At 35.8% G+C, this 27244-nt stretch overlaps 1 protein-coding gene across 1 annotated transcript in view; it reads right to left on the minus strand.

Moving 5' to 3' along the window:
- Nucleotides 1-22822: 22822 nt before the first annotated feature.
- Nucleotides 22823-27244, minus strand: part of NECTIN3 (nectin cell adhesion molecule 3) — a gene marked incomplete at both ends in the record, with an annotated part of 40996 nt that continues 36574 nt past the window's right edge. Inside the window, one exon of the mRNA XM_080350847.1 lies at nt 22823-23415. Within this exon, the coding sequence (XP_080206973.1) occupies nt 22823-23415 (593 nt within the window). The remainder of the gene's footprint in view (nt 23416-27244) is intronic.

The raw sequence follows: 27244 nt of genomic DNA on the forward strand, positions 1-27244 counted from the left end.
CTATGCAGCTATCTAACTTGTATACGATCCAATCTTAAACAGATGGTGAAACTTGGATGTGATTTCATAGTAACACATTTGAAAGTGACAGTTCTCACTTTGTCTCAAAACTGTGGCTTTTTGAGTTTTTGATACCCTACTATACCCATCAACATTCAGCTAAATAGCATCAACACCCAAACTAACCAGATTCCTCCTGGTATTAGGATGTATCAGAAACTGAAGAGCTTTCTAGACAATTGTCACCTTTAGTTTATTTAAAATTGTTTCAGAAAACTGAGAAGTCAGTCACTGCTTTGGTAGAGAATTTTTTTGGTCAATTGCTCATACTACTTCATTATGCTAGGGGCAAAGAACTCATTTTTACCATTAGGAGGTCACAATATTTTGTCATGAAATTCCAGTACTGAACATGCCACCTCACTAGCTCTCCTGCCTCAAGAAAGCAAGGGGAGAGTAGTCTAAATGGTATATATTGCCTTCTTGTATAAGCAGAGGACTGTTTCCTCCAAGCTATTACAGTCTATTCCATGTTTGTCCTTTTATTTGCTTACTCTATGTCATCCATCACCTGAAAAGTAAGGTGATTTAACCATTTTCAATGTTGCATCTTCATTTTTCAGGCTATAAGGGTAGCAGATGTTGACAAATGTCCCATTTTCCACTTTGTAAATTTCTCACACATACATCTCATGCTGTTATAGAATGTAAAAGAGGTGAAAAAAATTATGCAACACTGCATCTCAGTAATTTCCATATAGAGTCAAAAATTAGTTAACAGTGTCCTAAAAAGCCAGAGCAGATGGATGAGACAAAAATGGTACAACATAAAACCTATTTTCCATCTTAGAACTGCATTAGATATTTTCTCTTTAATAAGGTCCTAACTAGGTACATTAGTGGGAAATATTCAGCCAAGAATATAAAGAGAAATGAAATCCTAAGGTAAAGACTGGTGCCTCTCCCTGCTGGGGTAAAAAAGAAAAAGATAACTGAGCAAAGAAGAACCCTACAGATGTAGTAGGAGAGAAGGTGTAGGGAAAGGGCAGTAGACACGCAAGCTGTGGAATGAACAGAAACAAAGTAGGTTTTCTTAAGGTGTCTGAGACCTTTTCAATCTGAATTACTTTAACTAATAACCCCAAACTGAACTGAAGGAAACACTGTGAATCTGTAAAGCTCCCTGTTAAAGAACAGAAATTAGGCAGATGCACATTGCAGAAGGCAGGCAGGAGAACCTGCAGGTTCTGGTTTATGTAAAGACAGGTCCATCTGGTGTACAAAGTCAGTAGACACCAGGGGCTTTGGTGCTGATCAAATGAAAAATCCGGCAAATGAGATATTCTGGAAAGTCATCTTTCTGTTCAAACACAAGCCTTGATAATGGCCACACAAACTCTGGAAAATTAAAGACTGCTCAACTTTGTGGTATATAGATGCACCTGTGCCGTATGGCTTAAGGCACTGGGTCCAGCCAGGAAGAGCTCCTGATCTTCGGTGCAAGAGGAATCGTAAAGCAGATGGCTTGACTTTTTAGTTTAACGCAGTGGGACTCCTTGGACCCAATTTTTTAGCAGACAATTTAAAAAGTGCTTGAAGAACCAACACAAACCACATCCAAATACGTGAGACTTTTTGCCTTACTAAATATTTGTTATGTGTTACTAATCCAGGACTTCTAGCAATACTTCTGGCCACAGGAAATACATCCAGTTGACAGCAAGTCACACATTAAGTCACAAGCACTAGCGATGAAGCATTGTACCCAGAAACCACACACATCTTCCTCAGGCAACCTTAAGTCTTTTTTTCCATTTGCTTAGCCTACTTGGACGAACCAATCTCCAGATCATGCTATCTAGTCAATCTGGATTTTAAAGCTACCTGGATCAATACAAAGGCATTTTATTTGCCCATAGGAGATTTTTTCTTCTCTGCTCATGTCAAAGGAGGAAAGAACTTTGTTAGTTGTGGGACTAAACCTGGGCAGCTACAGTCACATCAGTAGCTGGTCTGGTCTTGAAAGAGCCCATTTATTCAAACAGAAATCAAACTGCTCTGTTTTCATCCACCATACTTGACAAGGAATTCAGCTTTTGTCACAAATGGTACCTAAGACTACTTGTTCTGAAATTACTACAGCAGCTCAGAAAAGTTATGTAGATCTGTGGACTTTCTCACCCCCGCCCCGCCTCTTATGAGTACAATACGCTATGGTGACAGGAGGGAGCACACTTAATCTTTTAATAGGTGTCTGTCTCTCCCTGACCAGCATGCAACTGGTAGGACTGAAGCACCTTTTGCTGGTACACTGCTGTGCTGTACCTGACCTAATACTGCACGTAGCCATAATTCAGCCAGAAAAACTTCACTTTCTGAAGTTCGTTATGAGCTGAATGCTGTAAACAAGCAAACACTGCCCCAAAATATTTTGCTGTCAACTAATAAACTGTTCAAGCCCAGAATATCTCAAGTCATACAGAGAACTATACGAAACTTCTTAACAGGACGGGCAAGATGAAGTGTCAGAAAACTGAAACTGCAGACACACCATCCCCTACAGACAGGATTTAATGCAGCAAGACCACTAGGAGCAAGATTTCAGATAACCAAGACAATAATGAACAACTAAAATTGAACATTGGGAAAAGGACAAGTGGAAAAAAAAGACAGGTAAATCCTTTGTAGCATCTCTTAAACACTTTGCTTACAATCCTTAAGTGGTATATCTCGATTATTATTTCCATATAGATGGAAAATTGAAGTTACTTCCCAGCATTTAGACAGAAATCGTATGCCACTGGATTGGAATCAGAGGCAAAAGTGGCAGACAAGGATTTAGTCAAAGACACCTAAATTATCAAGGTATAGTAAAAGTAGTAAGCATATCTGAAATACCGTCACAGGCATCCTAAAAACTCAGAACCCACTAAGGTAAGGTTTTACCAGAACCAGAATAAATTCGGATGCAATGCAACAGCAAATATTTAAACTTCTTCCTCTGGCAACCAGCATTTAAAAAAAAGTAGTTATTTCCTGTAAATCCAGGTTAGATTATAATTTTAATTTATCCCAGTGGAAAAATACATTTCAAGTTGGTATATAATGAATCTGAGGCTAAACTCAGTCAAATTAAAATGACTTCTTAATATATCAAGTATACTCTATGCATTCTGCATATAGCCCTTGCACAATAAATTCAAGTTAATCTAAGCTGGTGAGTAAACTGCAGCCTACTTCATCTCCAACTTGGTCTCAAAGTAGTGAGCTAAATTCCATTTGTAGTGTCTTGATTACCAGTCACACAAATGGCAGAAGAATCACAGCTTGACTTGCAGGCTCCTAAATAGAATTTATTTTCTACTGGCAATTGAAGGCTCCAGATTTAGATACAGCATAAAATCAACTCAAGTAAGATCACAAAACAGGACTAGGAAAAGCTGCACTGACAGACTTGTTGGTGCAGATTAAAATGCCTAACACATCTCTGCTTGGTTTGACATTGAATAATTATTACTAAGATTCACAATTTATTTTTTGTGCATTTTCATCCAGTATCATTCAGCTAAAGGTATGGAGCTAATTACCAAAACCAAAATGCCATACTTTTCAGTAAAGTGTTATCATGCTGAGATTCGGCCACTCTCCAGCTTTTGCTTTGTACTAGCTGTCATCACCTTAAGAGTTCATCAACATAACTTCTACATACCTTTTTAGCACTTCATTAGAACATAACTGTCCTTAACCAAATTCACAACTGGCCAGATCATTCATGTCTTTCTACACCAAGCAGGTTCTTCTAAGTTTCCCCAGTATTCCAGAGCTCTACACCACCAGTAGCATGAAATCTGGTAGCATAGCTTCAGAACAACACTAAAAATGCAGGCTAGCTTAATGTCAAACTTAATTATTTTGATGACATTGGTAAGACATGTTATATGTGTAAGCAGCAACGAAGCACTAGCTTTGCTATTGGAAAGCAACATGTTTCTAAAAGCCAAACCCAGTCTTCCAATTCTCTAGACAAAAGCCCCCAGGGCCACCTCACACCAGCCAACTGAGCAGTTAAGAACAACCAAGGCCTTTTTTTCTCCTTTTTCCTGGAGCTTTAGCTCTCCCAGTCAGTAATCTCTGATGTGACCTAAGTTGCCAAAACAATTTTGTCTGCTCTGTTACTACAGTAATCACATGCAGAGCCTTCAAACACCAGGGTGGTTCAGAGTAACTTCAGATCTGTGGCACCAAAGTAGTAACTATAGTGTATTTTAAGCACTTATCTATACAACACAGCATTCTGCAGCCAAATTTGTGTCACTCAGAGAAGGAAACAGCAGTAACACTGCCAGAAAGCAGGAAACATTAAGAACTCTGAAGGTGAAAACCTCCTCCTACTCTTCAGGAACTCAATACATTTGATCATTTTGTGACCAAACAACAGTAGTTCTTTAATAATCTCATTATGTGTTTCCCTTCTTTTAATTAGTACATTTGCCTAGTCTTCCTTTGTATTACATCCACAAATATTCTGTACGTATGCCAAATAGCACATCTTATTTTTCCTATAATTAGACTTGGATGTAGAATTGAAATATTCTTGAGCAGAGGACAACTTACATTTATCAAAGCTAGAGACATGAATTAATACTCTTCCCCTCCATTCCTACCTCCCTCAACGATGATTTTGGTTGTTCACTTAGGTGCTGGATTTTCACAAAGTACCATATGCCCCCTGTTAAATTCAACAAGTCTTGAAAAGGTATTTCCTTTCAGCATCCAACACCACAAATATTCAAAAGTGGTGCTGTTAGGAAAAAAACCCACATGCTCCACATGTACGAACAGAGAGTAAGAAATGTATCATCAAGAAAGTGGATGCATTTTCTATACCTTATGCAATCTTAAATCTAAACATATGAAAAGTTTCTATTTTAATGTTTTTATTCAAATCAAAATACAAATACAAACACTTGAAAATGTACAAAAATAAAAAAGGACATTTTCTACATCTTAAAAAAGCAGATCAAACTTACTTCTGTATGTGCAATCCTTTCTGTGGGAAATCCTGATCAGCAGATATTTTTCTGTTCTCTTTAGAGCATTCTATGCCAAATTCTACCCGCCCCCCCCCAAAGTCCAGCCACACTTAAGACTACAAAAAACATTTAAGAAAAATCTAACACACTAAATGTCCCTGAACAGATTACAAAGAAACCATTTCTAACAGATACGCATGATAATATATTTCCCTAATGACTTTAGGGCAAACTTTGTGCTGATGGGTAGTGTGCAATTCCAGCTTCCTGTAGTTTGTTGATATATAACTTGAGCAATGGAGTTGAATGACTTTTTTTTAAGCTATTTTTACAAACTCAAAACAGCAATTATAGCTTTGTTGATACCATTCTTCCTTCCTCCCTTTTTCCCTCCAAAGTTTAAACTCTCCAAATAATAATAATGTATCTGCAAATAATAAAGCAGTAGAAGAGGTCTGAACCCAAAATAATTGTTTTTTGACATAATCTGCCAACACAATAAGAACCAAAATGATCACCTGGTGAATATCACATCATATTAATGAATGTAGTGGAAGCATTATCACAATAACACAGTTTTGAAACACCCTATAATATATATCCAAATATTTTTTGTATGAAGTTTTGCTTAGTCATATTGATCAAATGATCTCAAGCAGTATAGTTCCTTTCAATATTCTGTCATTCTATTTGGCCAAGACACTTTTCATGTTCTGATAGCAGATGTTTTTGGAGCTGTAGTAGTGTGAGGACAGGTGAGACAGCACTTGTGGAAAGAGGTAGCTGCGTAAACTCATGTTATTGGAAAATATATTTTTGGGGCACACAAGCCCTTCTTTAGGTCTCAAATACAGCAGGAGGCTTTCAAGCTGAAAACAGTTGCTCAGTTTACATGAATGTGCTCAGTCCCTTAGAAAAAGCAAGTTGACACTGGTTCAAAGAAAGCTCCTGAGAAACAGGTTCTCTCCAGATTTTTCTTTGCCATTCCTTCAGCTGTCGACTTTATCCACATAACACAAACATGCTCAGCAAGAGAACAGCTAACATCTACTTGCAGAGTGTCCAGAACATGGGCACCTAAGCCATAATCTTCTAGCTGGTACCTGTAACAAACTGAAAATATTTACCTAGCCCTATTGTGGATGGTGATCTCATTAACTTTTACTATGATGAAGATGAATGCAGGTTTTATAATGGCATCCTGCCTGCAGCACACTTGACTATACCAGCTTCCAATTCTATTGCTTCTACAACTATGACTCTTTCCTCTGAAAAATCCAACCATCGGCAGAGGAAACGCTAGTATCACAGAAGTTTAATTCGGTCACAATAGCTAGTTCAGTATGACATAGCCATTCTTCTCAACATTCTGTCTTCAGATCATCTGACTGAAAATTATCGTTGTGTATTGTGTACAGAATACACCCAAGTCTTTTAAGTTTCTCCAGCAAATTTTAGTCAGTGTCTTATTTCCTGCCATCTTAAAATATTTTAAGATTGTCCTGTGAGTTCATTTCAGCACTAATACATTATACACTCTTTTTTACTTGCTGAATATTTATTTTTTAATCCAAAGGAAAACTAATTTTTCTAAAAAGATCCTGAGAGCATTTTTCAACCATTACCACACTCATTGAATTTCACGTGGGATACTGTTAGCACTGACAACACATCAGGACATTCTCCAGTTACTTCACATGACTGGTTACGATTAACAGGACAGTGCTGAAAACTACTTGAAGTCTACTGAGGCTTTCCTTTTCTTGCTAAGACACGAGGACACATTGTAGACAGTTTTATTGCAAACCGAGAAGAAATCAAAGAATGTGAAACATATTTATTACGAAGCAAGACACACTCTGCAACACTTAACATGGGAGTCATACTTGGAAAATTACTAAGTTGCAATTTGTAGGTAAGACATAGCTATATATAAGACACTGCCAGGAAGTTTTGTCTGTCTAGTCATCTACTTCCTATAACTAAGTTTCATACAGACCTTCTGTGAAACTACAACCAGCAAGAATATCAACTGACATCCAGGATCAATACGAAACAAAAAGTTTCTGATGTAAGGGAATTGTTTCACTTTTAACAAGGTGAGAAGACACAACATACGTTATGAAACAGCAAGTCAATATTTGAGAGGTAGCCTAGTTGCTCGTTTGACTGGGAGAGGTAGAGCTGGTTGAGAAATCAATAGCTAAGGCCAGTCAAAATGATAATTATCTCAAGTTTTCTAAGATGCAAAAAAATGACTCTCAGCTTGAGACTGCTTATGTCACCAGAGATTCAGTTGCCTTGCTCATATTTACTCACTTTTATGTAGGCGAGTTTATTGTAAAATATCCATTCAGGGACAAAATGCTCCCAGAAATAACCAGGGAAACAGTTTAACTACATTTTGCCATTGCCAACCAATTCATCTAATTTATACATCTTATGACTATGAAGGTTAATAAAGCTAAATGGCTCTGCTCTTTTGGCAGCTTGGTATAACTACAAAAATGAATGCATACCAAAGGCTAGAAAGCAAGTTAAGTCTTAAATTACATAGGGTTTACCTATATAAAATTCTCCATGCAATTTCTTCCCACAGGAAAAAAGACCAATTGTTGTAGAGATAAAAGCCAATGAGACATATTGGTTATACAGTCAATGGGTATTAAATCCCTTAGATCTTGAAGGTGAGACATCCGGGTATAGATTCATACATAATGCTCCCTTGGATTGATGTAGACTCTTCCAGGTCCTGAGTCTTGTGGGTATCTGCTGCTCCAGTTTTTGTAGTATGTTTGCTGATAAGCAGGATACATATGCTGAAGACCCTCTTGTTCCTGTGGCTCTTCAACATCACAAGTAAGTTGTCTCCCATTCATAGCTTTCTAAACACACACAAGAAGTAATCAGTTCCATAGTTCACGTACAGAACTCCTAATTCCTATTCTTGTTAAAGCTTTAAGCAAAGTAAAAGGTGCATGATCTCTAAAACAGTCATATGTATTGAAAAACATGAATTTAAAAATTCCAATCACTAGCAAACAAACGACAGAAGTGCTAGTAACTTCTCAGAGTTAATCTCAAACTTTTGTTTCAAAGGAAGTTAGATTTTAAGGCTGAACAAATCTAAAAAGCAAAATACAAACTATGAAGAAGTCCGTTAGCACTCCTGTGCTCTGTTATTTTATTCAACTAGAACTTCAAAGCTCTAGTGTTTATGTATTTAAATCAGTCAGCAAAACTATCTAGGAAATACAGCATATTAAAATGAGACTGACTCTTTCCACTTCACAGACAGTAAACCCACATACTCATCAGTTATTGACTGGGATGGACAAATACTTTCCTCTTAAGGAAAAACATTCTTCTAAGCTCATTTAAAGGAACAAGATGAAATCAAAGCTTCAATCAGGAATTCAAGACATCTTATTATTTACCATGTGCTGCAAGTTTCCAGCATCTTTCTCTCTGTACTGGTTTTGCAAAGCAAAATGTTCTTTCTGAAAGAATAAAAGTGACAGTGGACACAAGTCAAAATTCAACACTGCAGAACATGTTTGGTTTATACAAAAATGCCAGTCATCACAAAATACACTCTACCTTGTGAAGTATCTTAAGTGACTACCATTTAGAACACTTTAGAACACTTCTCACAAGCTAGTCTCTGGCAGAAAGAATACGCTGTTGTCAATTTAGTAAGTGTTGCTTACATATATTTAATTTGTACTTTTTTATTTAAGCACAGGCATGTTTGAGAACGACTAAAAAGCTTTTTTTTTTATTTTAAGATGACATTGATTTTTAGATAAGCCACAGCTTAAAACAAACGCAAAATCCAAAATCAGTTCAAAAGTTTTCACGAGTATCATATGGATAAATGTTGAGTCTGATACCGTGCAAAAATATGTAGCCAAAAAGGAATTTAATTGTAGACTACTGAGAGTAAAAGGGAGTACATTTCTGTTGTTTAATTCTATCAAATTAAGAAAAGTACTTCCTAGTGAAAAATCAAAAACTTCTAATGAGACTACACAAAACAAAGGCAATGCTTTTCAGCAAAATTAAACTCATTTACAACTTGTCTCAAAGTTTGTTTTGCTCACTAATTTTCCACCTAACAGTCCACACTCCCTAGACATTTCACCTTTTTCTGTGAAGCCTAAAAACTTGTTTGTAAGAGCGTATCTCTCCAAAATATTAATTCAGAGGTCTAGCAAGGCCTAATAGCTAGTTGTACATTAGGAACTAATTATCATTCTATTCATAGGACAAGACAATAGCTGATAGCAAGTAACATCTCCCCAAATGTGCATCTCATGAACACCCTACGTTTGAATGGCAACTGTAGGTCTGCTGCTACTGTTCAGCACAGCTTGCTAATAAAAACATAGCCATGTACAGCAGTAAATTCTTCTGCAATTCAAATAAGAGTCTATTGCTCAATTCATTAATCCCGTTAGCTGTTTGAAATCTTGGCTGTGCTAAAACAGGGAGAAAAAAAAACCAATTGGATGGGTCCTGCTCCCCGATTCCCCCTCCTACTTACACAAGTAGCCCTGGAGTAGCTTTGTTCTGCAGTTATTTGTCCTTCTGTGGTTCCTAAAGAACAGTCTCACCACCAAAATCAATGTACAGTGTGTTTCAAAAAGATGGAAACAATTTCAAAGCAGTATATTTCACAATGGCAGTGTGTTACAATTACATAAAAATTTACAGTTTAATGGGTTATCAAGTGGTAATCATTTGAAACTCTATGCCCCGCCTTTGCAAGTGGTAAGAGTTTCATTCATAGGCTAACAAAAAAACTAACTTATTTATAAAACCACTAATTAAAATGCAACGTGTCATTTTCTATAGGTTTATATACTTACCTCTAACGTGATTATATCTGTGAGACAAATTTTTACCCATTTCAGGAAGAAATGCTTCCTTGTCCTTTTTCTGGGCTCCATCTAATGAATACACTGCACATGCTACAGACAGCACACTTGAATGCCTATTTTCAAATCCCAAGGAACTCAGTTCTTTGTTAGGCATTTACAGTTTTAAACTCTATCAGAAGTTGCACGTTCTTCTTTTCAACCTTAGTTCTACAAAAGAAACACTGTACTGCAACTATGCATCTCTCTAGATGAAGGTATTTTTTCCAGGGAAGATTTAGCACAACTAAAAACACTTCCTCATGAGCAGAAAACCTTTCTACAATTAAGTCAGCTCGCTCTCAGAGGGGTCAGTTTTGATCCAAACCACTTCCTACCTTTGTGGCAAGTAACACTTCACTAAAAGGCAAGTAAACTCAATATTTTTACACTAGTGCCTAATGCCACTATAGAGAGAAAACAGAAGAACAACTATAAATTATTTGTCCCATTCTAGGCATTCAGACAACTGAGACATTACAGACTAGGAATTCTCCCTCCCTCCTGTTCTGTAACAAAGAAGTTTGAATAAGTAGGAGTTTAAAACCTCATTCAAGACAAACATAGTTTTCCTGAATATTAAATGCAATGTCTGAAAACACCTACTGGTTAAATCTGCAACCTGAACAGAGGTCTGCATATATTATTACTGCAGTAGATTGATACATTTATGAAATTATCAAGAACCAATATCATTCTCACAAACATTTCAGAAATAACACTGTGATTTCTGTTTGCTTTGAGTTTAATAGGGTGATTCTTATCCATTTGCCCAGTTCCACCAGTCAGCTCACTTATCCCTTTCACACCTCAAATGGCTTTCAGAACCATTCCAGAAATACATCCATGTTCCATTTCAAATATATTGGCAAAATCTTTGGGTAATAATTCTGTTTCTAAAAATCAGTTTAGCTTTCAACAATACACCTACACGAGCACTAGTTTACTTTTTAAAAATAAATTAATATTACACCACAAGTTTTACATTAGAGCTAAGCAATATATTGATTATGATGTCAGTTACTTAACAAAAGATTCAAAACCATCCCTTCCTTTCCAAAGTTTTTTGTCACCATTATGATGGATTAACTTTGTTACTGAAACAATTAAACATGCAGTTAATCATCACCTGAATTAATGGACGGCAAACTTTAATCATAACAAGCAATGCTATCTGAGAATTATGACTTAGAGTAACAGCTTACACTATGGTATCATCACTCCTAATTAAGTTCTTCCCTCTATGCCACAATTAGCTACTAGTTTAGGGTCATGACAGGGTACAGCAATTGCTTTTGCACAATTGCACATTTGTTTCATAATCCCTGCTTTTCCCAACAGCTCCACACTGGCAGCAACACCACCAATCTCCAGTAACGTTTCAATCTTTTTTCTACCTCCCCCTTCACATTTTACTTTTCCACATTCATTATTTAGTTAAAATTGTGAAGCAATTTTGAATTACTTGACTTTTAACATGACCTGTAAATTCATTGTAAAACAAGGTGAAAACTCATCTAATGTTTTCTACTTTCCTCACTCCTCCAACGTTCTTTTTCACTGTTTTCACAGGTCTATTTTTCAAAGTTTTGCTTATGAAGTTTTCTGTCATGTAATTCCATTAAAAGGTTTTTTTGTTTGTTTGGTGTGGTGGGTTGCTTTTTTTTTTTGGTTGTTGTTTTGTTTGTTTGTGGTTTTTTGTTGGTTAGTTGTTTGTGTGGGTTTTTTTTGTTTTGTTTTGTTTTCCCCCTACCTTTAAAGTCATTTGCTCCTCAAGTCTCAGAATGTAATCTGTAGATCTATTCTGAGAATATGTGCTTTTCTGTTTACCAGGAGACATTACTCTTTCAGACCTGAGCTAAGACCATGTATTCACCACAAAATGAGGTAAAACATGTGGGGAACAAGAACCCTGACATCACCAAAGGCTAATGTCCCGTGAGTACAAAAATCTGTCTGCTCTAGAACTTCTACCAACAGCACACACAGATAGGATTTAAATAAACACCGGAAACCAGAATGGGAAATTCCAATGGGTGTATTTATTCAAATAAAACAAAGCACAACAACCTTGCTAGAAACGGGAGCCGGACCTTTTCCTGCCATGAAGCAAGTGACAGAACCAAATCATCAGGTTCTGTCAAAGAAAACTGGTGCTGAGTTACAGTGTTCCTATGCAGTGTATCTGGGGTGTTGTGCTTTGATACTTACAAGAGTTTGCACTGTCTTACCTTTACATTTTATAGAATCATAGAATTGTTTAAGCTGGAAATGAATCAACATGACACTAGGTTTAGAAGTACTGTCAGTGATATTTAAAAATTTGATCCAGAATTATAATAAGCTAGTAAACGGTGTTATATGCTTTTAACTGTGCTAATACAATTTCACCATCTTCTTTCTCATGTTCAATATGAATACAAATATTACCATTAAAGAGCTTTAGTGTTTGACAGGGTTGCTTGGCTAAATATGTGAGGTGTTCTTAAAAGTTGCAAGTCTAAAGTCAGTATTCTTGTGGCTAGAATTACCTACAGGGATGCAATTTCTCTTCTCCACTTTTATTTCTGTTGCTACAAAAAGAGCCTTGTTAATTTCTGAATGCTTCAAGAACTCTGAACATTGATGCATTGCATTATACCAAACAACATTTTTTCCTCTTTCCTTCAGAAGCACCTGTCAACTACCCATAACTTGAGTTATTTCACAGTGTCAAAGACTCCATCTCAGTTGTGTTTCTAAGTAAGTAAATAAGTTCTACTTCTTAGTGACATTTTATTTGAAAAATAGTGAAATTAACTGTAATGATTCAAAGGATTGCTTGAACTTGTGCACTTCTTTCCCACTGCTTTTATAAATATTATGCAACAGACAAATTCCTCTTCAAGCCACTGGAATTCTTCCATTGTTTCACTTCCTCTTGATCCTCCTGAAAACTCAGTTGCCAAGTAGAAATCCCTCTCTCACCAAGGACATGGCTGCTCGCTGCTCTTTCACGTTGCATGCAAGAAATAGTTCTGAGTAACAGAATGGTATTTCCAAGACAAAAGCAGTAACTTTGTTAAAAAAGCTGATAAAGATGAACCTAGAGTAAATAAAATCTTGACACTACCATTTTTTCTTTGTTCCACTTCATATTCCTACATTTGGACTTCTGTCTCACTCTTTTAGGGCCATAAGTGAACTGGTTCTTATCAATTCTCAAGTGATTCACATGAATACATAAATAGCTATCTGCAAAAACCAGTATAGAGAAATTAAGTATTCAGTTACACAGTGCTTTTACATACATGTAGCTTATTATTAATGTTAGCACATTAAGGCTTCCAAGTCTGAAGGAGTAACTATGAAAGACATTGTCTGTCCAGTATTACCAAATCTCTACAACAACTCCCTTCATTTTAATAGCAACACCCATCTACTCAGATATGGGTAAAATCTGGTTAACTATTGACTGCTGGGACACAAATAGCAGAATTTCAGCTTATTCACTTGCATGTGGAATACTTCACAAGATTCAAAAAAAGCTACTGCACATGATTCGAACAATAACTGTACAGATGACTGAAAAAATTGCACATTACATAAAACAGCTTGCCAGAATCAGTTAAACTGAATCAATCCACTTTCAATCCTCAGTTTTTGTGAGTACGCAGAAGACACCATTTAATTCACTCTCTTTTAACTTTACTTTGCACCTTCATGCAACCCTATCATTTCCACTCAGGTTAAATTTGATCATCTATTGCTGCTGACAGTGCAGTGACACTTCATCTGCAGTTCTTTTCAGTGTAACCAGAAGCTTGCATCCGAACTATCTAGAGGTTCACCAGTGTGCTTCTCATTTGTGACTAGACAATGCAGTTCAAACAGCATTTGGAACATAAACTATGTGGCTAGTACAGACTTCCAGTCAGACGTGACTAAACATTGTGACAGGCTACTAACTTGCCTCTCTTACCTCTTTACAGCGATTCAAGTATTGGTTTATTACACCCAAACAATACAACCAATGACTTCTTGGCTAAAGCTGACACTTATTTCTAATAGATAAAGCAGAAGTTCTTGCCTCAGGCATAACAGAGTACCTGTTGATTATAGGTAGTATCAGCTAGGAAGAAGACTCAGCCTCCAGCTCTTCTCAGTTTTGGAGTTCCACAGAAAAGAAAAAGAAAAGGCACCCTAACAATGTTATGCCAATATTTATTACTATAAAACAAAGCATAGTTAACATCTAGCCTCAAAAAGAACTAGATTTCTCTCCTCCCTTTCCAAAAACAACTTAAAACTGTACTTATCCAGCTTGAGGGAAATGTATTCGATTCAGTCTGTTTAGGGCCCTTTCTCTATTTACAAAATATATTTAGGTAAAGCATTTTATTATATGATCAAAGACTACAGTCAGCTTCAGCTTTTCTTAGTTTTTAAGTATTAACTAACAGAAGGCACAGTAATCAAAATCAAGAAAGAATTCAAAGACAGCACACAGTTCAGAAGAAGAAAAGAATAAGTTCTTCATGAGTAGTTCTGTAAAGGATAATTCCATTTCCTTTTGTTGTCATTTTGCAATCTAGCAGCACTACAGATGAACATATAACACGATAGTCCATATCTTCTGATTCTGTAAGATAATCCTTTATGATAATACTTAAAGCATATGAATGTATTAGTAGAAGTATGATTCATCAATACTGCACTTGTTGAGTATTGTAGTGACAGAAGAAAGAGCTACTACACAGCACAAGATGCCCAACCTGAGCACAGAAAAACATCGACTTTTTTTGTCATCTTAGGCATTCTACCACCTTCAAGATCAGAAGACAAAAAACTATTATGTTTTTTACCAAATAAATGTTTTATGCCTTCATAATGATATAATTATCAGGTTGCTACTAAAAGCAGCAATGGATCTCAGAAAAGTTTATTGCTTTATTCAGCAACAATACTAGCAAATATTACTCAACATAATATTTGTGATACACAATTTTTTTTCATGCATTACTTTCATGAGAAAGAGGAAAGCTTTTATTGGTAACTCATATTTGGTGAGCTTTAATAACCAGCAATCACATGAAGAAAATCTATAGCAATATTTTTCAGTGTTACTAAGAACTTAATGAAAATCCATCTTAAAGGTGTGCGAATTTTTTTTCCTAAGGCATCCCTCTATCAGAAAAAAGGCTTTTATAGGTCCTTAAAACTGCAAAGGTACACCAGACTACTGGAAAAACAGTATTTGATATAAACAAGTGACTACCTGAATTATCTCAGTCTTATAATTCAGCACATCAATGGTTAGAATAACATTATTTATACAAAGTAATGAAGATGGAACAAAAATTCCATTAAGAATAATTACAATATAATTCTTGTTAACACTAGCGAGTGATTAAAGTTTTCTTCAGTGTAAGCAGAAATCTAAAAATCAGACTGATCTGATATAGATCAAAAAAGTATCACACTTCATGGGCTACAGTCAGGATCTACAGTTTTCATGGACAGACTGGTTCATTATATGAAGTGCAATAATCAACACTGTAAACTGAAGCAGTCTCACATGAACAGGTCCCTCTGTGTTGCCCAGTGAAGCCTCCTGAACTGACCTGGAGTTTCACAAGCAGCCCAATCCAGTGCAAAGACATGTGGCACCCAAGAAGGGCAGTTCCTTATCCTTCCTTGCTCCCCGCTTATTTTAACTGTCTCATTTGCTAGAATTAGCTTTCCAGTTTATCGTCTCTATGATCCTGTTATATCAGACTACACCCAGAAAAACACTAAATACTGGTAAAGGACTCTACTGCCTATTGCTGTTTCTTTTGGACAGCTTTACTTCAGATCACATGAAGCTATCCTTGAGAGCAGATGAAAAATACAATTAGTACAGTGTCTTTTGTTGCTGATAAATTCAAGGAAGAATATGAAATTAGAAGTTGCATAATTGTAAGCATTTAAAAGTGATCTAGTGATCTTCACTGGGAATCATAATCATACTGTGGTAAATTAGCCACAGCAAAGCCCGAAATCCGATGTATCCCCAACACTCAAAACTTAAACAGCTTAAAAGAATGGCAGTTTTTACTAATAAGAATGAAGGTGATGATGCTGATATGACTTGTTAAGTTACCAAGTATATTTGTTTCCCCATATGAAGATTATTTTATAAAGCTATGTGTATTCTCATAATCACCACAGAATTTCAACTACAGCTTTTTCTACTTCAAAAGGATCAGAGTCTGCCAAACACTATTAGAGATACAAAAAGGATCTATCTACCAGTAACCTGACCTTTAAGGATGACTTTAACAACAAGGATATAAAATTCAGACGGTTGTGAACCAACAATCAAAAGACTCCATACATTACCAGGAAAGCAAAATCAAATTAAATTAACATGATAATGGAAGTTAACAATTTTTCTACCTAAGATACATATATAACCACTTACTCACCTGAAGCATAACTTCTTTCTGTGGTACGGAGCATGCTCTTTCATCACATGAGGATGGTTTCTGAGTGGGTGGAAGATCAATCCTATAGTAAAGAATGAAATATGACATGCCATATTTGTGAAGTCCAATTGAATGGTCAATTAGATACTATTTACTTTAGCTGCCAAATCATCTGACACTCAACATTCAGGGACACAAACCTGTCAGCAAACAATGACAAATAATACAGAACGTTGTAATGTTAACAGATCCACTACAGGCAATAATTCAGCCACACACTTTTTGTAGAAAAGCACCATCTATAATTTGTTATTCATTCTGTAAGGTGTTAAGCAGACTGAACTCCCATGCCACACACACTCCAGTAAAGCAGAATTAGGCACTACTGGTATCTATTATCAGTTCTAGGTTATGAGATAAAGCTTGAGCAACATTTTCTACTACATCCTTTCTCTGAAAAGCCTTTGAGAAAGCCTTACGATCAGCTACTACATGTAAGACTTCTCTGCTGTCACCTTCTCAGTGAAAGCAAATGGCTATAAAAATGATTAAAATGTTTAACACTATCCATATAGATTTGCTTCAGCTAAAGAATGTAAAAGAAACAAGAAAGCAGTATTTCTAACCATGTTAGAAAGTACTCAGCTGCTAGCTCAAGAGATCTAAATGCTGAAACTTACTTTATGCTAGATGCTGGAAGTTATTTTGTTCTAGTCCTCATTAAGTATATACAGACATGACAGACATTTTCATTTCTCATACAGTTTAAGTGCAAACTGTATACAGCATGTGCGGAAAGACTTCTATTTACAGATATTCAAAGCCATTGTCACTTTTGATGCACATTCCAAACAGGGTCTAGATGTCGTCCACTTTAACTGACAGAATCTTTTCAAACTTTTTTGTTTGCTTGTTTTCATTTGACCATACTGGATAGTTACCGTGTGTCTGCACCAGAGATGTGAAGAAACAACCAGCATTCCAGAAAGCACATTAAGTCGGTCATTTCTAAGCACACATCTGTTGGTGCTTGCTTCACTTTACACAAATCAGGATACATTTTTGTGGACTTTCACTTCTGCAAAGCATGGTCAGTTTGCTCTGATGTTATACCTACAACTATGATAAACTTGCAGTCTGTGTATCAGACAAGATGGACCTCTCCCCTGCCCTCCAGTTTGATCACTGAGCAATTTTCTTTAAACAAACAAACAAACAACTTTTGAAGTGATAAAAAATTGTATTAGTTTTCAAGTCATTCTTTCTTAGCTTTTTTTCCTTTCTTTTTTTTTTTTTTTTTTTTAAAAAAAAAGAGATGCATATGATTTTACATTTTTCTATCCTGAAAATACAGCCCTGAAATTATAACAGCTGAACAGCTGCTAAGGAAACTCATTTAAATTCCTGCATAGAACAAACATTTTCTGCACATTACTTTTGGTTTGAAAAAATTCAACACATACTCACACTTTATCAAGATAGGATGGCCTTTTTTTCCTTGGGGTCAGCAGCACTGTCACAAAGATGGTAATGATAAAAAGAGCAAGGACTGCTCCAATCACAGCCCCTGCTACAGCAACAGAAGATGTCTGCTTAAATGGCACATCTGCAATGTGATAGCACAGATTACATCTTTAAGAAGTTCGCATACTTTCAGTACTCAGATACACTATTTTAGCGTTGCTCTGAGAAATGTGCCTTCTTCCCATGACCAAATAAAGCTTTGTCCTTTGCTAGCACTCTTACAGTCTTGGCTTCAGTCAACCAGTTAAAAAACTGGTTGAATTAAGAAAGCTCACAAATCATTAATATGTTTTCAAAAATTTCATCGACTACTTTTAGTAAGTACCAGCTGCATGCTTCTATTTTTGTTTTCAAGGCAAGATGAAGTCACAGAACACATGCTTTGCACTTACATGAGCCACTGAGATGTTAATTCAAAAAGCTAGACAACTATGGCTTTATTGGCAAATTTTCTTTAAAGCCACTGAAGTCTGCAGAAAGGAAAAAGGGAAACATAAAATCAGGGGAAAAAAATATACCACTAGTAGCAATGAATGTGCAAACACACTAATATTTTGCTTACACTTACAAAAGCAACCCCTAAGACCACCTAGCTCTAGACTTCATGCTTCAACCTATGAGAAAGTTATTTTTATAACTAAAATTTTAATAGGGGTGGAGAATCTTTTTAAAAGCATTTTTCTTTTGACCTCAGCACTCTCAAATCCAAAGTTTAATTATTCTCACACTGAATTAACACCCTTGTCAGTCTTTAAAGTTCTCCTATTTCACTATGCTAGGAATTCAGTAAGTTTTACATCCCATAAAACTGTGAAACCTGCTATCATATTGTAAGTCAACGTCATCAACCTCAGTGTTTTAAACTTGCAACAACAGGCTCCTCAAAAAGTTGCACAGTTGGAATAATTCACATGAACTTCACTAAAACTTTTACCTGTAAAATACAGGTAGCATAAAGAAACAATGCTCTGACCTATTCTAATTGCTGGACCGGAGACATAACAGCAAATTAGTTTAAAATTAACACAGATCTATACCCATACCACATTCCTAATGCAGTTTACTTCGAGCTATTTTCCTCCAGAAATAATCATATGCTGTGTTTCTCCAAATACCACACAGCTATCCTCTATTTAAACTTACCAGAGGGAATTTTAGGAGCCTTTTCAGCTATGTCTTCTATTCACTAGTCAAAAAACCCCCAAACAACTATCCAACCTGTTTTATCAATTACTCATAGTTTTAATGCTGTTCTGCTCATATGCCGCTTAACTGGACAAAGTCAATTTTTTCATAATTCGTGGTTTTAAAATCATCAATTTCAAATAAGATAAAGGTTTTCTGTCCTCTCACTGTATATGAAAGACATGATAGCAACACTCCCTTGGGACCAATCATGCAGTTGTGTTTGAGTAACAGGAAAAACACATATTGAACAAAACTGAAATAAATGGCTTTTTTGTGTTAAAGCTGAGGAATAAAGTCACAGGTTAACAAAACTTGCAGGAAGCTAATCTACTCCAGAAGATAAATGTAACAATACCACCTTCACAATCATTGTTCCATTTTACAAAACAGCTTTCCCGACGTAACTTCATTTGTCTGTCCGATACCAGTCTGTATACCTAAGAACCATAATTCCCATTTCTCCTGAAGAATGGGCACATGAATCAGTGGAAGGCTCACTTAACCACTGCATTTTAATTGACTTAGGTTTAGTTTACACTGGGTGCCCCCTTGTTTAGGTGAGAAAGTTAGAGGTAACTAATATACACTACTAGACCCAGAATTCACGAAGACACTTTAGTCTGGTGATTATGACTTTGACCAGAAGAGTTTCTTGATGGTTTCACACTGTACTAATTTTACAGTGCCTTTTTTTTTTTTCCTCCTGGTAAATTCTGTTATAACGTTAAAACATCAAAGTGCTATATTTTCAATGAAAAGTTCAGCCACTGAATCCCATTTGGGATGAGATGACAACAGCCACTCATTTACTTCCAAACACCAGGAAAAAAAAGCAATATCCCACAAAATGTAGCAACATACAGGAAACCGAACTGTGTGCAATTACCACAGGGCTCACTTAATTTGCTTTTTTGAGTTGCTTCGGGGAAAAAGTAGGCAGAGAAACTATTAGTCTAAGAAGATGAACGACCAGAAACTCAAACTACCATGCCAAACTCAAAAGCCAGAGAATGCTTAAGATGCAGGGTGCCAGCTACACAGCATTTTAACCACCAGTTGGTCAGAAAGATGGAAATTTATTCCCTCCAAGAAATATGGTTAAAGCAGAGCTATGGCAACTGAAAACAAAAAACGTGGGGTTTTTGTGTGTGTGTGTGTGTGTTTTTTGTTTTGTTTTTTGTTTGTTTGTGTTTTTTTGATAAATGTGAATCCTAGAGAGGGTATCAGCTGTACTTAAAGTGAAACTGTTTGGACAGCAACTATCCATATTTAACATTCTCAAGGTTCATACTTTTAAAAATAGTTTCTAAAGGCACTAATTTTATAAGCTTAAGGTCTCCAACGGGAAATGCTAAAAAGCCCATCTTGAACAGCTTAAAGTATTAAATCTCTTCTACCCAGCCTCTGGTTTTATTTTACTTTTTCATCTGCAATTTTAAGAGTATATATCAAACATTTTAGAATACTACCTGTGTTCCAGAACTTAACAAAAAGTTTATTCACACAACAGCCATTTGTACTTACAATCAATTCTTTATACAGCAGACATAACGTACAAAACATTGCAACACACGTAAGTCCTATCCCTATTATCAACTTCAACTCCAAAGCATTTCAACTTCTTAACCCATAGGAATTAAATATATATATATTTTTTTAAAAAATCAAAACAAAAAAAATCCACAGAGACAAAAGCAAAATATCCCATGTGGAAAACAGGTTTATGGTTCATGTTTATTTCCAAGTAACACCATCTTTTAAAGATGATATATAAAGTAGTTTTTATTTGAAGAGAGGTATGATGTCTTTATTCCAGAAATAATTTCAACAAGAACCTTCTGCTAGAAATGTAACTCCTTCCCTAGTGGTTGCACTCAAACTACAGATATACACAATATCATTTGCTATTGTTATTGAGACTTTGGTCAATCATGTACCACTACTTCATCAATCCAAACGTGAACTCAAGTTGTTTAGGGATGTTTTGCCATTTGTATTTCAAATGAAGCTGTTGTCTTAATCTTTTTTTAAAGACATGCAGTCATATGCAATCACAGTGTATTGTCTACAATGTTCAATGCAACTATTTTTGTGAAGCTCTAAATGTTGTAAGCTACCAAAGACCATGAGGATGGAAAAGACCTCCCAGCATGAACACTCATGAAACAGCTGTAATTGTGCAGCCCATTTAATTTCAAAATTAGCAGAGATTTTTCCCTTTTCAGGTTTCAAATACTAATAGCCTTATCAGCTTCATTTTCTCCAGCTAAACACTTAAAAATGGCACTTCAAAAGATCTACTATTCTAATCATGAATTTATCATTGCTCTGTATTTCATCTAAAGTTATTTCATTCCTTCCTACATAACCAGCAGAACTAGTCTGGTGAACCTGCCCAAGACAAAGTAGAACTACTCTAGATGTCAAATGAGATGTCCCACATACAATGTGATTATAAATAACATATTAAATCTTTTATTTGCAGGGAAAACAAATCCACTGCAGTACAGAGACTCCACAATGTATCTAAACTCCTATTTCATAGATTCTGTAGTTGCACCATTGGAGAGTGTGTTTTCACTATATGAAGTAGCAATGCAAGTGTTCACTTCCCTGTTAATAATCTGAAATTCTAGTTACCCTCTTCAAAGCAAGCATTGTAACTTATTCAGAAGCAGCGTAAAACCGCTGTTTTAACTTCTGGTCATAAAAAGACTGGCAGATGCTTTGACACCTCTTAATGTGCTTCATGTTTATTGGCACCTGGGAAAACAAGCAAATTCGCACCGGCCTCCAGCTTAGAAATCTATTGGAATCTTCCTAGTTGTGTCCAATTCTCCAGCTTTCAAATTCAATGGTAAGATTCTCACAAAGCCTCAGAAACAGGTCTCTAAAATTGTACCCCGTGTACTTGCAAAAAGTCTCGTGTTCATTAATAAGTTTTGACATCTTGCCAATTACAGGCCTAACAAAATATCTTACTGTATGCATATATATATATACACACACTAGCATAAGCTTTAGAAATCAACAACTATAAAAAATAATTTTTCATCTCATTCAAAGACAAGCCTTTGACCTGTTTAAACAGTTACTCCTCAAAATCTTGTTCATAAGTTACTTTCAGTGCAATGACTTCTTTTAAGTACATAGTTACAAGAAGGCTCATTAAAATGCTAAGAGGTATTCATTTTTGTGCAGAAAACCCTTAAAATAAAGCTTTGATTCTGCTGTAACTCATTTTACTTGGTAAAGTATTTGCTATACAGAAGCATTAAGTTTACCATGGATGGTATCAAGATCGGAGTAATTAAGTTAATCTGCAAAGTAAATGCCCCCAAAGATTATATTTGATCACTGTCTTAGGTAAACTCCATTTTAAATCAGAGAGCCGAGACAGCCACTATTTGTTCTTCAACAATGTAGAATGGCAACTTTAATTTAGTCTTTTTTACCTCTGACATAGACCAATATAAGCACTCTGCAGTAAAACTCAAATCTTAAACAGTAGTACAGCATTGGGAAAGAAAGCAGCTCAAATACATTTTCCCCAGACTCAATAGTTCCATTTGTCAGGTCACAATATAAAAACCTTCAAAAAAAAATCAGTTTCAAAAAGTTTATTCCTCCTCTTGTGTAAGTATAAACAATCCAAAAGTGATCAGCCAATGAAATGAACTGTAGGTACATGTTTAGTTTTCAGTGGTTACTACACATACCACTCCCTCCGAGATATTACCGAGCCATCTATGTGAGAAACAAAGTCTTCTTCATTGTCATCGTAACATTCACCACCCATATACTTCATTCCCAATGTTCCACTGTCATAGTAATCCATCGGTCTTTCGTAACGCTCCTGGTACCTGTTAATATTGTCTATATTGTTCCACTCTGGTTTTTCAGGGTCTTCTAAATAATCTTTAGATATTAAGCTGTTCATTGGATGCTTTATTTCTTTTTTTATACTGTCAGGGTAAGAATCCATATCATCTGACTGAAGAACATCTACTTGAGACTCTTTTTGCATATCTGACGGTGGAATGTAGTTCTTAGCAAAGTAGTCACCACGGAACGTCCGTCTTCTCCTATAGCAGATAATTCCAACCAGAACACTGACAAGTATGAGGAAGAGTGCCCCACCCACCGCACCACCGATGACAGTACCCCAAGTGTCTTCCTGCATTGCTGGCAAGGTTGATGTTGGGAAATCTATTATTCTAGGTTCTGTTGCTAAACCTGTGATGCCATCAGTCGAAGGATGCCAGGGAACCGTGGGCAGTCGAGTGGTAGTAGTAGGAGGATCTAATGGAAAGAGCAAAGAAGTAGACAAGACACAGAAAAGGCACAGAATGTCAATGCAAGCTAAATCAGTTAAGGGTTTATAAGAAAGCAAAGTTGATGGGTATGTTCTACAAGAATAGTTTTTCATTCTCAAGTTCATTGTGCTACAGAAAGTCTTCTTGCACTTTCCATAGGCTTTGAACTAGCTTCATCACATGTTTCTGAGCTATGTTGCAGCAGGATAGGAAGTACGAGGAGAAAATAAAAATATAACAATCTTTAAGTAGACATCTTGCTTGACCTCCTTAAAGTAAGGAGATGAAGCTTTCCTGCTCAGATGTTCACAGTTCATTTTTTACTTCCCCTATGGAAGAATGCTGTCTATTAGGAAAAACCCAAGCAGTCCACTATAGCTTACCAGCCAGCAGTTAGGAATATTGGATCAAATTAACTGGTTATGCCACAGAGTCAATTATTCCACACGAAATTCCCAGTTTGGAAATTATTCTGGACACTGAGTATAAGAATGAAAAACTATAAGTTGTGTGCTCAGTCAGCAACATGTGAACTACTGATTTTTAAGCTATTCTCTGGAAAAAACATTTGTTGCATTAATACAACTTACTCAGCTTCACCTTGGGATTAGTAAAAGAAGCATAGTTAAAACTGGCTTGTATTAATCTCAAAATAACACTTGAGCAAGGAGCTTTCAGAATTTTAAAATTTAAAAAAAAACCTGTAACATTTGAAGTACAAATTACTTCTATGACTTCCTCTTAAAAGCAATTTGATGATCCCTCATGCACAAATAAATTTCCATATTTATTCCTCAATATAAAATATCAACTTTTTAAATTTAAATTCTATATTTAATGTTAGGTTATGCAAGTAAAAAAGAACGAGATTGTCAGACATCAAGCTTCTCCAGCACTCAGCTTTTTCATTTGTTCTTTAGGTCTACTGGAGATGTATGCATCTGTATTGAAGACACGGTTGCAAGTGATGGGCTGATGACACTGAGAAAGCTTCCTGAGATTATGCCAGTCAATGGCAATGTCACATGCAACTCTAGCTTCTACTTCTGTGCCACACTGAATAAAACTGGCTTTTTGCCTTGGCCAATGCAAGGTAATCTTAAAATCACTAAAGTAACAAACACTGAACATGTTGTTATAGCTTGAATCTTTTAGAGAAAATATTATATTGATGGTCAAGTAGATTATGTTATTATTTAGTTAAATTCCCATCAGCAAGATTCATGGAACTACTACTACCACCATACTATGGAGGCATCCTACATTTACCACCACAAAAAGTAAAACAGATAGAACTGCAGATTTGTCAAGCTAACAGTTATTTGACAAATCATAACTTTAAAGACCCATAAATATGATTCTTAATCTTACTACTCAGATGGCCATACAATTATCTCATACTAGATAAAATTGCCATATTTGTCGTGATCACTAAAATATGGAAATATGTACTTCAGACTGCACCTTGCTGCTGAATGCAACATTTTAAGCTTGACATAATAAGTAAAGTTTTATACAGATTTACAAAACACATGATTACATTACTTGGCTATGTAAAAGTGGTGATTTGTTAGGGAGCTATACATAAATGAAATTAATTTGACAGAAGACAGGAAACTGAACAAGGAAGATGCACTACCAAAATGAACAGGAGATATTTGGATTATGTTTTTAGTAAAAACTGATTTTAAATGAGTTTAATAATTTAACAAAGAAGTAGAGATTAAAGAATTCAAGTTTACCAGTGTTCCCATGTCCCACAAATCCATAGGTCAAGAAGTTAAACTCAAGCCCCTCTTCCTTTAAAATGTATTTGCAATATTTGTTAGCTTAAAATACAATTTCAGACAGTACCAGCACTATCTTCTTCCAGGCTATATAGATATATGTATATATATATATATTTTTTTTTTAAACTGGTTTTGTAATTGTTCATCTATTAGACTTTGATATTGAGGTCTTAATTCTAATCCTCCATACCCACAATATAGAATACACATTAATGAGTACATAGTATTTGCATTCTGGCAAGTTTAACCATCACATGTGTGAAATTAAGTTGCAAATACACCGTATTATTAATATATTAAAATACCAGTGTTTTATGAAAAGCTTTTCCTTCAAAACCTGTTTCATCCACCAGCTGTCAGCTTGTCCAGCTGCATTATCTTACAAGCACTACTTAACATATTCATCTTAAATTCATTACAAATGTAGAATGTATTCAGCATTTGCTTATACGTATTCCTAGAACACGTAATCATGAATACTTGTACTGTCTATTTGTGTCAGTACTTTTTATTGTTGAAGAATGACAAAATTAAAATCATCCTTCCTGTTTATAAGGTCAACTACAACTAAGACCATGTGAAGTTAACTTTTGGTCAGCCAGAGCTTTCTGAATGTAAAACTAGATTTTTAACTTCCTGCACCAAGGAAGTTTCCCAAATAGAAAACAATATTAAGATCAGGAATGCCAGAGTTCCTTACCTCTACTCCATAACGTTTTACTTGCAAATCACATCTCAAATGCTATCTCCAAGTTCAAAAGATGCCACTCCTCTGTTGGTTTGAAAGACTATATTCTTTCATACTAACAAACTGTTTACTTATAACATTTCACGTCATCACCAATATGTTTCTTCGAGTTCTTAATACTTTCCACAAAACATTAAGCTCAATTTGATTTTAAGTTAATTGTTTCAAATATCACTTCACTTAAAAGCATCAATTTCCTACTGATTATTTTCTTTTAACATTTTACTTATGACCCAATGTTTAACATTTCTCTTTCACTGATGGAGGCTTGTGTTGTTGCACAAACCACAACAACATACCAAAGTATCCATCCAGGCCAGGGAGCTTAAAGTGGCCAAAATTCTGAAAAAAAATTGGTTTTAGGTTAAATACCTCTTGATATCTGGTTTTGTCCCTTACTATGTTCAGGGTCTGTTCAAATTCTAATTACATATACCCTGTACTAATTATTAGGACAAGGAAACCTCCCCCTCCCCTCCCAATTTCTTTTACTATTACATAGCTACCACCCTCATTACAACAGGATAGGAGACAACTGAAGAAAGCAAAACCCTATTTTCTGGTATGAAATAAACCCATCAGCTGCCTCCATACATAAAAAGATGCCAAGTTTTCCTGTTCTGTTGCAAAGCCTTTGACAGTTTTCTACCAAGACAAGCAAGATCTGCTCTTTATTTCAAATGAACCTCTAATAATACCCTCTCAAACAAAGTACCACGGTCCTCGTACCATATTCTTATTTTCCCCTCTATTACTTATTTTCCAGATATTTCCCATGAAAGTCAGTACCAACTTTCAGCAGCTTCAGTCTGATATTTTTACTTTTCTCATAAATTACAATTTTTGACACAGTTTACCTAGCTCCTGTAATACAAACAACTTATCGTGGGCCTGTGAGTTTCTACAATCGAGTAGAAACATGCGACTACATGATATGACTCATTTCCCCAAACACTACATCCCACCCCTCAATCCCCCTGCAGTACATTCTTGTTCAAATGTCCAGATCCCATCTTTGCTTCCAAAGGAATTTAAAGCTAACAAGAAGTCCAGTGTCAGAAAGTTGAATGGGCAAACAGATGGATGGATCACCCTTAGAACAAGACCATTAGCTTCAAAATCTTAGGTTAAGTCCTAACTTGGTATGAACAAACACACCATTTTAAAAATCACCTGGAGAGTACAAAATTTTCAAACTACATACCATTTTGAATTTAGCCTATTATGAAATATTTCAGGGGTAAGGCGATGAGCTCTGTAATAAGGAAGAAGCAAAT

The sequence above is a fragment of the Nesoenas mayeri genome (assembly GCF_963082525.1).
Source record: "Nesoenas mayeri genome assembly, chromosome: 1".
Classification (NCBI taxonomy): Eukaryota; Metazoa; Chordata; class Aves; order Columbiformes; family Columbidae; genus Nesoenas; species Nesoenas mayeri.